This window comes from Pteropus alecto, unplaced genomic scaffold, assembly GCF_000325575.1.
Source record: "Pteropus alecto unplaced genomic scaffold, ASM32557v1 scaffold44, whole genome shotgun sequence".
NCBI classification, from domain to species: Eukaryota; Metazoa; Chordata; class Mammalia; order Chiroptera; family Pteropodidae; genus Pteropus; species Pteropus alecto.
This window is the reverse complement of record NW_006436812.1, coordinates 4680807-4692430: the sequence shown is the minus strand read 5'-3', so window position 1 is coordinate 4692430 and position 11624 is coordinate 4680807. Positions and strand designations below refer to the sequence as shown.

The following is an 11624-nucleotide window of genomic DNA, read 5'->3' as shown; positions in this document are numbered from 1 at the left end:
GGAGGGAAATCAAGAATGGCAGGGGAGGGTGGCTGGGGGGGAGGAGGCTCAGCAAGGCAAGCCGAGCCCCTCAACATCTCCTCTTCTCTGTTCTGAGCCAATGACATTTTGCCCCCCATTCCTTCTTTCCAGCTGATCCTCAGTCTCCCCATTTCTTCATCCCTGGGTTCTCATGGATGTTCTTTCCCCTCCAGTTCCTTCCTAACACTGGGCACCCCCCCATACACCACCACCATCCCCTCCTCTGCCTCCTCCCCCGAAGCGCTGGCTTCCCCAGTCTCTGCCTCACTGCTCCTCCCCTGCCTCGGCCTTAAAACACCCCCACCTGCAGCTAGGAGCCAGCAGTCCCCAGGCGGCACCCAGCAAGGGTGCACTGCTCAGCGTAAACCTGTAAACCTGCGCCTGCCAGAGGACGAGGCTCTCTCCAGCCTGAAGGTGGGTCGTTGAAGGGGGGTTGTTCTGTGCAGCTGGTCAGACAGTGGCCAGGATGTGACTGCGGGGTTTCAGGAGCAGCAGCCCCTGGGCAACTGCTGGGTGACGGGCCCCTTAAGGGGACATCAGCCTCTCAGCTGAGGAGGACTGTAAAATTGATTTGTGTTTGTCAGGGGCCAGAGACACCTGTGAGGGGCACCGAGAGAGGAGATGCCCTGCAAGAGGCCCACAGATGTGAGGACTGTCCTGGTCTGAGGACACTGACTACCGCTTACTGGTGGGCACCACAACCCTTACCTGGCAGCGTCTGACCGACTCCTCCATTAACCAGGCCGCCAAGGATTGAGAAGACCTGAGGGAGCAGATGGCTTCAACTGGCCTAGAACTCCTGGGCATGACCTTGGCTGTGCTGGGCTGGCTGGGGACCCTGGTGTCCTGCGCTCTGCCCTTGTGGAAGGTGACCGCCTTCATCGGCAACAGCATCGTGGTGGCCCAGGTGGTGTGGGAGGGGCTGTGGATGTCCTGTGTGGTGCAGAGCACAGGCCAGATGCAGTGCAAGGTGTATGACTCACTGCTAGCACTACCCCAAGACCTGCAGGCTGCCCGTGCCCTCTGCGTCATCGCTCTACTGCTGGCCCTGCTTGGTCTTCTGGTGGCCATCACTGGTGCCCAGTGCACAACCTGCGTGGAGGACGAAGGTGCCAAAGCTCGCATTGTGCTCACAGCGGGGGTCATCCTCCTCCTCTCAGGCATCCTGGTTCTCATCCCTGTCTGCTGGACAGCCCACGCCATCATCCAGGACTTCTACAACCCCCTGGTGGCCGAGGCCCTCAAGCGAGAGTTGGGGGCCTCTCTCTACCTGGGCTGGGCAGCAGCTGCCCTGCTTATGCTGGGCGGGGGTCTCCTCTGCTGCACTTGTCCTCCACCCCAGATCGAACGGCCCCGTGGACCCAGGCTGGGCTATTCCATCCCTTCCCGTTCTGGCACATCTGGGATGGACAAGAGGGACTACGTATGAAATCTCCCCTTGTGCTTGATGTCCTCTCTAGGCCCTACCTTCTGTCAACCCCTCCCACAAGTGAAACTCACTTGGTTCCAGCCAAGCATGGCTGCTGGGGTAGTCTCAGATGGCCTAGCTGAGACCAGACCCTCCTCAATAGGTTCTCACTTCCTGGCCTGCCCCTGCCTCTCTTGCCCAGTTGTTTCTTCTGCTGTCCAAGACTTAGGCCGGCCCTCTTGTTCTTCCTCCCTGAGCCCTCCCCTGTCCCTGGAACCTGGGCCTCACCCAAAGGGCAGTAGCTCCTTGGCTCAAAACAAGAGGATCATGCTCTGCCTGCCTTGTAGTTTCCTCCCGCCTGGCCACCACTACATCCAGAGGTCCAGGCCAGGTCCTCTGGGTGAAGCATCTCCTCGAGGCCAGGAGGCCCAGCACAGTCCTTCCTGCTCCCATCCAAGTCCCCAGAATAAATAGAGTATTTGTACCTCTGGCTGCCTTGATCTGTTATTGGGCAGGGAAGGCCAGGTGGCCTCCCAAGTGTTGCCAGGCCAAGGCCTGCTCCAAGTCCTGCAAGGCAGGGGGGAATAAAGGAGGCTAGTTGTTGGCGTTCACCTCCTCACAGTAGGCTAGAACTCAGCAGCCCTCCAGGAACACCAATGGCAAGTAACAAAACACACTTTATTTAGTAAAAACTGGTGCGTGTGGGCGGGGCATGACAGAAGCGTGCAGGGGCTGGAGGTGAGAGGTTCAGGGGTTTGGAGTATGGCTGGGACATGGCTCAGGTCGGAAGAGACAGAAGCTTTGGAGGTAGAAGGTTCTTTGGTAACTTAATCACCTGCTCTTGGAGAGGTTATTTGAGGCACAAAAGCCCCTGGAGCTCCAGAGGCCTGACCAGCAAGGCGGGGCTTGTCTCTTCAAGACCAGGGAGGAACTGCCCCAACAGCAGCAAAAACTCTTTGGAGACAGACTGTGAAAGCATCTTGTTACAAAACACCTGGCCAGCAAGCAGCCTTCACCCTAGGGCCACAGCTCCAAGCTGGCCTCCAAGATGGGAATGTCCAGGGTGGAGAAATCCAGAAACTGAAGTGTCGCATCCTTGGTTTCATCACCCAAAGGTGAGAAATGCCAGCAGCAGAGCCCAAGTGGAAGATCGAGTTTCTTTTTGGTTTGGTGGTTATCAAATGGATTAAAAAAAAAAATCCCACCCCTCCCAAATAAAAAGCAAAACCAAGATAAAAGCAACCCTGAAGCTGTCATGCATCTTGATGATTCCAGCTCAGGGGGTAGGCTCCACTATCAAGGGAGACCCACTCTCCTACCCTACATCAGACATAATTCTTTGTGGGGTACTCAGAGGGACCCTGAGAGTTGGCACGTGGGGCCGATGCCGAGTATCGAGCCAGGTAATGGTTGGAGCCCTGGGACCCCCCAGAGGGGCAGGTGCAGCACAGCAGCCCCCCACCCAGCAACAAAAGGCCAGAGGCCGCCCAGCCTAGATAGAGGGAGGCCCCCAGCTCCCGCTTTTGGGCCTCTGCCACCAGAGGGTTGTAGAAGTCCTGGATGATGGCATGGGCGGTCCAGCAGATGGGGATCAGGGTCAAGACCCCTGCGATGACAAAGATGATCCCGGAAGTGAGCACCAAACGGGCCTTGGAGTCCTTGTCTTCCACACAAGTGGTGCACTTGGCCCCACCTAGGTAGATCAGCAGGCCCACCAAGGTGATGAGGAGGGTGATGACACAGAGGGCACGGGCGGCCTGCAGGTCCTGGGGCAGTGCCAGCATTGAGTCGTACACCTTGCATTGCATCTGGCCCGTGCTCTGCACCACACAGGACATCCACAGCCCCTCCCACACCACCTGGGCCACCACGATGCTGTTACCGATGAAGGCGGTCACCTTCCACAAGGGCAGGGCGCAGGACACCAAGGCATTCACCCAGCCAAGGAGCGTCAGGATGATCCCCAGTATTTGCAGACCAGCAGAGGCCATGGTGAGATTGAAGCTGAGAGGAGCTGCACTGGGAGACATAAGTAATGTTAAGACCTGCTGGCCCAGACCCCTTGTTCCCAATGAGTGCTACTTAATCCCCATGCCATGTGCCACAGCCACAAAGAACGCAGGACACCAAGAGTATAAACTATGGAAGTTGGGACACCATGTCCTGTAACATAGGCAGAGTATGCTCCTTGAACCTTAATTTCTCATGGGCAAAATGAGCATTTAATGCTTTAGCATTTATTTATTTTTCCCTCATTATGTGACAAGCACTGGCTTACAATAAGGAATAAGTAAGCCATCTGGTCCTGGCTGTTTCGAGTGTAAGTGAAGTAAAATATAAAGCCTATGCAAATGCTAGTCCCTAGCTTCAGCCACTTTGGGTACATTTTATCAAACAGCAAAGCCCCAAAAAGGGGATGAAGAGACAGAGCAGTTTACAGATGTTTTCCACAGGGCACACAGATGAGAGGTTGGCTCTAGCCATGAGTAACAGGCTCAAAACTTGTCAGTTTCAAGACCAAGATTAGAGATCCAAGTTTCCTCCCACAATCCAACAGGAGTGTCCAAGCCCCTCACACCAAGATGGTTTGTATCCCAGGTAGGTGGTTACCAGTTTGATCTTAAAGATCTTGTATCTGGATGGCCCACCAGCCTCCACCTGGCCTGCCCCAGCCCAGCCAATACCTCCAGGAGCCGGAGATGAGAAAAAACCCCTCCCATCCAAAAGTACTTCCTTCCCAAAGGCCAGGGCTGCCTCCCTGGGTCCTGCTCTTCTGCCCTCCCCTAGGCCACAGAACATACTCCCAAAGGCTAGGGACATTTTTCTTGTATATTCTTGCCCAATATGCTCTCAGGCTACGACTTCCCTAAAAGGAGCTAAAACTTTTGGGGTCTATCCAGTGAACTAGGTCCTTTGGTTCAGTGACCCCATTGTCTCCCCTCACACCCACTTAGTGTTGGAGGTCTCCACCGGGATCAGTTCTGTTCAGGGTCCTGTTGTGGCTCTCCATTGCCTAAAGCGCTCGGCTTGGACCTGAACCTAGCACCAGCCCAGCAGTGTGGCCAGGTGGCACTCTCCACTCCTCATTTGCATCCGAACCTTATCTGGCCGGAGCTGAAGAGGTCGGGGGAATATCGGACAGGGCGGGCCAGACCTTGCTGGTCCCAGTCCTCTGCCTAGCCTCCAGGCGTCTGGCCTTGTTAGGGCCGGGGCCACGCGGGCCTCGGCACCCTGCGCCCCTCCTCTGCCTTCGACCCATTTCCTTTTCATACCCTATGAGCTCGGCCTCAGTCCGAGTGCGCCCCTGCCCGCTCTCAATCCCTACTTTCCTTAGGAGCCCGGCCTGAAAGTGGATGTTCTCACCACCCCTAGCCTGGGAGCCGCGCGCCCAGGATAGTTTAATGGCGGCGCCGACTCAGGGTCCGCTCCTGCAGGTGAGGGGGAGGGGAGCCCGCCCCAGAGAGCAGCGCAGGTGGGGGAGGGGCACCCGGTTTCGGTGCCTTTGTCCCACGGGAGGGGAGAAGGAGCGTTTAACCCTTCATGAGCTGCAGAAGGACTCGATCTGCTCGGCGGCTTCCGAGCTGGGAGACTCGTCGACTACGGTGGCCGCCTCCAGGAGATCACTCCAAGTTCTCCAACGGGCCACACCCCCTGCACCCCGCTCGTCGAGGCATCCACTTTCTCTCTTACAACATGTACATTGCCCACTGGCTCACCTGAGAAGGAGAGTCCGCAGAGATTCGTAAGAGCGAGACGAATGCAGGGATGGGGCGGAGGCGGGGTCTTAAAGAGGCGGTGACGTCACTGGACCACCGCCCCGGGGAGGGGCAGAGACCCCAGTCCAGATCGCCGCGGGCTCGCGAATCCCAGCTTCGTCAATCGGGGGCGCTCGAGACTGGGGCTGCTGCGCCTACACCTGGCTCGGTTGTGGGGACATTAGCGGCTCAGGTCGCGGCCCTCAGTGGGTCAGGGCGCAGGGCATGGAGCCAAACGGAGCTTGGGTCTCAGCTCCCGGCTCTGCCACTTACTAACGCTGTGACCTCAGGAACTCACCTAAGCTTCCTGAGCCTCGGTTTCATACTCTGCAAAATGGAGACAACGAACCTACATTTTAGTAGGTAATCATGTCCTAAGGTAGAAATGAAGCATTATCATTTTTTTGGTTATGCTTTTGTTATACCCCCGGGGCCCTTACGAAAGCTGCAGTTAGCTCTGCAATGTGTGATTTCATATCTGATCCCCCTTCATCCCAAACCTCCGGGACCTGAGCACCGAGAGGGCAGTCAGGTCTTCGTCCCTACGGTCCCGGCCCCTAGCTCTCAGGGATGTTTGCAAAGCGAATGACTGAATTTAGCGGGCCGGGAGGGGCGGGGCATCCAGGGGCGGGCCGATGGGCTGGCGGAGGCAAGGGGTCTGCCCCGGAAGGCGGGGGCGGGGGCGGAGCTGATGCTGTCTGTCCCGGCGGCGGGCCGCGGGCGGCGGTCGTAGACAGCAGCGGCCGTGGGACGCTCACAATGGCTCCCGGCCCGCTGTGCCCTTTGCTGCGACTCCTCGTGCTGGGGCTCGGGCTGGCGCTGCTGTGCGCCGCAGCCGGGGAGCGGGTGCCAGGTACGCTGGGCGCGGATAAGGGGTTGGGCGTGAGGGCCAGGGACTCCCCAGCCGGGGATCGGGGACCAGGTTTTGGTGTCTAGAAGAGAGGGTAGAACTGAGGGGACATGGGATCCTGGATCAAGTCTCCAGACACCACACTCCCTAGCCAGGGGAGGTCCCATCTCGCTCAGAGTGTCATCCTCAGTACGGGCCTCAGTTGTCTGCCTGTCCAACTCGGGGGCTGCTGTCCTTAAAGTCTGGACTCGGAAGTGGAAAAATTTTGAGGGCGGGTTGTCTCATTCAGTGAAGGGGCATAGCCCAAGCCTGGTCAACACCAGGTCTGCCCAGCCCCAGTGGCCGAAGAGTCGTAGCGGGGGGCTGTAGAGAGGCACGGGGGTCTGTGCCCCGATACCATGTGGGGTGCCCCCTTCCATCCGGTGACTTCAGTGCCCAGCTATGTGGGGGGAGGGACCGGGGTCGGGCCTGGTGCCCAGGAATGAGTCACCCGCCGACGGCGGGGGGGAGGGTTGTGGGGACCTGATCCCCCCCTCCCGCTTTACGCCCCCCTCCTCCCCGCGCTGCAGTGTCCCGGTCGGGCCGTGCGGTCACCTGTGAGGAATGCGGGAGGAGGGCGCCGGTGACTCACGTTATTCGAGCCGGCGGACCCTGACCTCAACCCCCAGAATAGCTGCGCCCCGCCCCCAGCCTCTGACCCACAGCCCCCTCCCCAGGCACCACCCCCTGCTCTCGCGGCAGCTCCTGGAGCGCAGACCTCGACAAGTGCATGGACTGTGCGTCGTGCCCGGCAAGACCGCACAGCGACTTCTGCCTGGGCTGTGAGTAGCGGGCAGGGCCAGAGATGAGCAGACCCTGACTCGGGGAAGAGAGTTGCTGGAGGACTTCAGACCTGGGAATTAATGTGGTGGGTGGGGAGTAGGAAAGGGCCTCTAATCCTGGTAGGGGCCATCTGAAGGAGAGACTTGAGGCTCAGATCTAGTGGGTGGGGCAGGTCCGGAGAGGGGAGGTCTGACTACTGAGTTTCACTCCCAGGCACTGCGGCCCCTCCAGCCTCCTTCCAGCTGTTGTGGCCCATCTTGGGGGGAACCCTGAGCCTGGCCCTCGTGCTGGGGCTGCTTTCCGGCTTCCTGGTCTGGAGACGGTGCCGCAGGAGAGAGAAGTTTACCAGTAAGTGTGCCCTGGCCTGCCTGCCCGCCCACCCGTCCATCACTCCTCAACATCTCTTCCCCACCCTCTCCCGCTCTTGATGACCCCTCTTCTTATCTTGCAGCCCCCATAGAGGAGACCGGCGGGGAAGGCTGTCCTGGAGTAGCACTGATCCAGTGACAATGAGGATACCCTGCCAGCAGGAGGCCACACCCACTTATTCATTCATTCATTCATTCTGGAGCCAGCCCCTGCCTCTGAGGCTCAGCCAGAGCCAGGCTGCTCCAGCCACAGGGGTGTGCAGGGATGGGGGATGACAGGTGAATCACTTCTCTGAGGCCTGGACCCAGGCTTCAGAAGAGACTTCCAAGGTATCTGACTGCCCTGTCTCTGGATCCAGGACAGAAAAAGAGACCCGGACTGGCTCACACCTAACAGTCGACACTAAAGAACCGCAACATTTGCACAAGGGTCCTGCACCCCATGGCCTGGGGGCCAGGCTGACCTGAGGGACAGACACAACACCAAGCCCCACCCACAAAGATGTGCTGAAATTCCAGCATTGGGGTGTTAGCCGGGGGGATTAGGGACCTGTTCCTAACACTAGGGGGCTGGCCCTCTAGGGGGGCTGGCTCTAAGACACTGCCCCCCCAACCCTCAAAGGGGGGGAGATATTTATTTTGGGGAGAAAGTTTGGAGGGGTGGGAGAATTTATTAATAAAAGAATCTTTAACTTTAAGAGGTTCGGAGAGTGGCATGATCCCCAGCCTGACTTCCCCGAGATGGAAAGAGGAGTGAGTCAGACAGCCGCGGGGGCGGGGGTGAGGCTCTGACTCACACATTCTCAATGCCTGAGCCCAGCCTGCCAGGACCTGGCCTGGCCCTGACCGTTTTCCAGGGAAGATCTTGAGGAGAAACCCTAGTATCGAGTGCCCGAGCCCTGCCCTCCCTCTTTCCAAAGGCCCCAGGTTCCAGACTAAAGCCTTCATCAGCTTAGTAATCTTTATTCAGTTCTGGTGTGTGGAGGGGATGCCTCCCTTTCCCTGCTGCTGTCTTTCCTGCCCCTCCCAACCTCAGGATTCATTGAGGCTCATGTCCTGGTGCCCAGAGGCCTGGTCTGGAGAAAAAGCAGGGCAGCCGGTTGCTTTGTGGGGGTGTTGGTCTCCGTTGTTGGGGAGAGGCACTGACTGCCAGCACTCAGAACTCCATTATGTCCCCAGCTGCAGTTGCAGGATAATGGGGGGCAGGGGTGTCCCCCAGCCTCAGAAGCCGAAGGGTCTCAGGGATCAGGTTTCCAGGGTATCGCCAGAGAAGCAGCTCAGAACAAGGGCTCCTGGAAGAGGAAATGACAGGGCAGACGGCTGAGGCTGGCGGGGCAGAGCCACCCCCAAACCAGGTTCAGGTCCCCAGGGGCTCCCTGGCTACCGGCACCATCTAAGGAGCCAAGATGAGGAATGACAGGTTGACTAAAAGCTAAAAATAGCAGATGAGGCAGGGCTTAGAGTTTGGCTCCCAGGACCGGGTGTGATCCTCCAGAAGACCCAGCTGGTGGATAGTGTGGATGGTGCCTACCTGAGTGGGGACAGAGTTGGGGGGAAAGCCATGGGGGGGCTGCAGTAAGGGTGGTCATTGTGCAGGCTGAGTCGAGAGAAGTGGGTGGCCATGTTCTCCTCAGACAGGAATTGCTTGCGCAGAGGCTCCCTGGGGAGAGACCGAGAGGCTGGCAGGCTGGGATATTCAGAGGAAGCAGGCTGATGGGGACCTGAGGTGACAAGAGGTCTCGTTGGGAGTCCCTCCCTGCCCTCAAACTCACTGCTCCTCCTCCAGGCGCCGCTTGGTGCTCATGGGCACAGCTCCTCGGGGAGGGGAGCTGGGAAGAAAAAAGAGCCAGGTGCACTCCACCCTCTTGGCCCCATATCCAAGATCTGCTCGCCTGAGCCTGCAGGGTAAACCAGGAACGTTCAGCTCATCCCTTTCAGCTGATGCCTAAGTCACCCCTACTCTCCTGGGCCATCCAGCAGCCTGCCTCAGAAGTCTCCAAACCCATCTGCACTTATACCCAGGCCCTGCTGATTCGCCACACCGAGTGTCATCCTGCACATCAACCCTGAGCTCCCAGATAAAGTTCCTGCGCCCCTGGGCCAGGTCCACCCAGGGCCCCCCCCCACACACACCTCGCGTCCAGGCCTCGAGGTGCCCCCGAGGCGGCCCGTAGGTCGCGCAAGGCCTGACCCGGGGGTCCTCGTTCCGGAGATTGCTGAAGGATCATTGGGGTTCGGAGTTCTGTGGGTAGAGGGGCGGGAACCGGGCGACAGGGGCGGAGCCTTCGAGGGCGTGGCCCAACGTGAGAGGCGTGGCTTTAGGCGCGCGTAACGGCAAGATTCCGCGCAGGCTTGGAAGACAGTTGGCGCGCGGCTGGAAGGCGGGTGTGCTCCGTGGGGGAGGGGACCCAGTGTAGCGGGATTGTGGTGGGCGCCACTTAAGTGTCGAGGATCTCCGCAGTGGTCACCTCGGCTCCTGGGCTTCCGGTGGTACGCAGCGGCCGCCTGCGCGCCGATGCGACCGGCGGTATTGGGGTGGTGAGGTTCGGTGGTGGTGTGCCGCTCAGTGACACGTCGGGACGCGTGAGGCTGCGTTGCGCGCGGAGCACTCTGGGACGTGTAGTTCTCGCGATGGAGCGAGCTGTGCCGCAGGCGGTGCCTCTGGGTCAGGTGAGGCGTGCGTGGTGTGCGGTGCCTTATGGGCTTTGTAGTCCATGCCTGGCTCGTAGGGAGGGGATGAATCGTATCCTGAGCCCTGTTTTGTGTGGTCTGGTCAGTGCGACTCGGCTTCTGACCCCGGGGACGGAAGAGTAACCCAGAAATACCTCAGGGACCTAATGTGAAAGTCAGTAGGATTTAGAAGGCAGGACGTTTTTCTGTATTGGGGTAATAGAGCCACTGTTTATGCGCTTTCTATGAGGCAGCCCTGTGCAAAACTCTTTATATACAGTAACTCATCCAATCGTGACAGAATCTCTTGTGAGCTCCATTTGACATTTGAAGAAACTTGGAGGAGAGGCTGGGGCTTGCTCAAGGTCCTACTAGGCATTAACAACTCAACTTTCCCCTTCCTCACCCTCTTCTTGGAACCACTACTGGAATTGTATGGGCAGGTGCCTGCTTAGTGCGCCTCAAAAAGCTGAGAAGTTTGGGCAGTGGCCCAACTGGTGGCAGGGGAACCAGGAAGGAGTTTGTGGATGGAAGGTCTCAGACAGCCTTCATCCAGCCTCTCCCCACAGATGGAAGTGTTTCAGGCCCTGCAGCGGCTGCACATGACTGTTTTCTCCCAGAGTGTCTCACCCTGCGGGAAGTTCCTTGCAGCTGGCAACAATTATGGGCAGATAGCCATCTTCAGGTACTCTCGCCCCTGCTCCATACCACCCATTAACTCTGGCACTAGGCCCTCCCGGGACTGATGCCCCCTACTTCTGACTCAGACCCCGCCCCCCTCTCCCTTCAGCTTGTCTGCTGCTTTGAGTTCCGAGGCCAAAGAGGAAAGTAAGAAGCCCGTAGTGACCTTCCAAGGTGAGTGTAGCCATTGAGTCTGGCTTACAGGGACCCCAGGGTAGAGGAGGGAAGCAGGACAGAGTCACTCAGGTTCTGCATTTCCGTTTAGCCCATGATGGGCCTGTCTATAGCATGGTCTCCACTGATCGACATCTGTTCAGTGCTGGTGACGGAGAGGTGAAGGCCTGGCTTTGGGCAGAGATTCTCAAGAAGGTAAGAAGTATGGAGCTGGGGAAGGGGCGCTGGGGCATCCAGCCCCTGAGAGAGCCTTTGAGGTCACCCATTGTTTTCCTCCACAAAGGGCTGTAAGGAGCTATGGCGACATCAGCCCCCATACAGGTGAGCCAGGGCCATGTGAACAGAGAGCACATGGGGGTGCAGCTGCTGCCTCACCAGAGCTGACCCCCACTTTCCCTCCCCTATCCTTCCCCTAGGACCAGCCTGGAAGTGCCTGAGATCAATGCTTTGCTTCTTATTCCCAAGGTCTGAGCCCTCTATAACTAAGGCTTTACTCTGCCTTGTTCTTGGCCTATACTTCGATCCTTCTCCATCACTGTCCTGATTTGACATTGACTGCTGATCCCACCCTCCCTTCCTCTTCAGGAGAATTCCCTCATCCTGGCAGGGGGAGACTGCCAGTTGCATACGATGGACCTTGAGACAGGGACCTTCACAGTGAGAGTGTCATGGAGCTGGGGTAGTCAGGGAGGAGTGGGGAGAGGCATTCTTTCTGGATCTCATCCTGACACTGCCTCTCTCCCTATAGCGGGCTCTCCGGGGCCACACGGACTATATTCACTGCCTGGCACTGCGGGAGCGGAGCCCTGAAGTGTTGTCGGGTGGCGAGGATGGGGCCGTGCGGCTTTGGGGTAAGGGAATATCCGGTTGGAGGG

At 58.4% G+C, this 11624-nt stretch overlaps 5 protein-coding genes across 9 annotated transcripts in view; 3 read left to right on the top strand and 2 right to left on the bottom strand.

Annotated features, from left to right (window-relative positions):
• The first annotated feature begins 796 nt into the window (after window positions 1-796).
• On the top strand, window positions 797-1450 carry CLDN9 (claudin 9). The gene has a single exon (XM_006913912.1). The coding sequence runs from the start codon at window positions 797-799 to the stop codon at window positions 1448-1450; it is 654 nt and encodes a 217-aa protein (XP_006913974.1).
• A 640-nt stretch (window positions 1451-2090) lies between these two features.
• On the bottom strand, window positions 2091-5758 carry CLDN6 (claudin 6). 2 transcript variants are annotated; one of them, XM_015590993.2, is made up of 2 exons: window positions 5146-5758; window positions 2091-3448 (listed from the first exon to the last, which is right to left on the bottom strand). In XM_015590993.2, exon 2 carries the CDS (start codon window positions 3418-3420, stop codon window positions 2755-2757), a length of 666 nt encoding a protein of 221 aa, XP_015446479.1. In that variant the 5' UTR covers window positions 3421-3448; window positions 5146-5758; the 3' UTR covers window positions 2091-2754. The 2 variants fall into 2 exon arrangements, with proteins under 2 accessions (XP_015446479.1, XP_006913973.1); XM_006913911.3 differs by having other exon boundaries at window positions 2091-3443.
• A 116-nt stretch (window positions 5759-5874) lies between these two features.
• TNFRSF12A (TNF receptor superfamily member 12A) lies at window positions 5875-7922 on the top strand. Its single transcript, XM_006913910.3, has 4 exons — window positions 5875-6037; window positions 6751-6855; window positions 7070-7204; window positions 7308-7922. Exons 1-4 carry the CDS (start codon window positions 5944-5946, stop codon window positions 7361-7363), a joined length of 390 nt encoding a protein of 129 aa, XP_006913972.1. The 5' UTR covers window positions 5875-5943; the 3' UTR covers window positions 7364-7922.
• Window positions 7923-8171: 249 nt separating this feature from the next.
• On the bottom strand, window positions 8172-9493 carry HCFC1R1 (host cell factor C1 regulator 1). Of its 4 annotated transcripts, none has more exons than XM_006913906.3 (4): window positions 9358-9488; window positions 8997-9122; window positions 8756-8884; window positions 8172-8516 (listed from the first exon to the last, which is right to left on the bottom strand). In XM_006913906.3, exons 1-4 carry the CDS (start codon window positions 9450-9452, stop codon window positions 8381-8383), a joined length of 486 nt encoding a protein of 161 aa, XP_006913968.1. In that variant the 5' UTR covers window positions 9453-9488; the 3' UTR covers window positions 8172-8380. The 4 variants fall into 4 exon arrangements, with proteins under 4 accessions (XP_006913968.1, XP_015446708.1, XP_006913970.1 ...); XM_015591222.2 differs by having other exon boundaries at window positions 8997-9053; window positions 9358-9465; XM_006913908.3 differs by lacking the exon at window positions 8997-9122 and having other exon boundaries at window positions 8756-8945; window positions 9358-9493.
• Window positions 9494-9764: 271 nt separating this feature from the next.
• Window positions 9765-11624, top strand: part of THOC6 (THO complex 6) — a 2847-nt gene continuing 987 nt past the window's right edge. Inside the window, exons 1-8 of the mRNA XM_006913909.3 lie at window positions 9765-9894; window positions 10464-10579; window positions 10685-10749; window positions 10841-10944; window positions 11033-11070; window positions 11166-11214; window positions 11335-11406; window positions 11498-11600. Coding sequence (XP_006913971.1) covers window positions 9856-9894; window positions 10464-10579; window positions 10685-10749; window positions 10841-10944; window positions 11033-11070; window positions 11166-11214; window positions 11335-11406; window positions 11498-11600 — 586 coding nt within the window. The 5' untranslated portion in view covers window positions 9765-9855. The remainder of the gene's footprint in view (window positions 9895-10463; window positions 10580-10684; window positions 10750-10840; window positions 10945-11032; window positions 11071-11165; window positions 11215-11334; window positions 11407-11497; window positions 11601-11624) is intronic.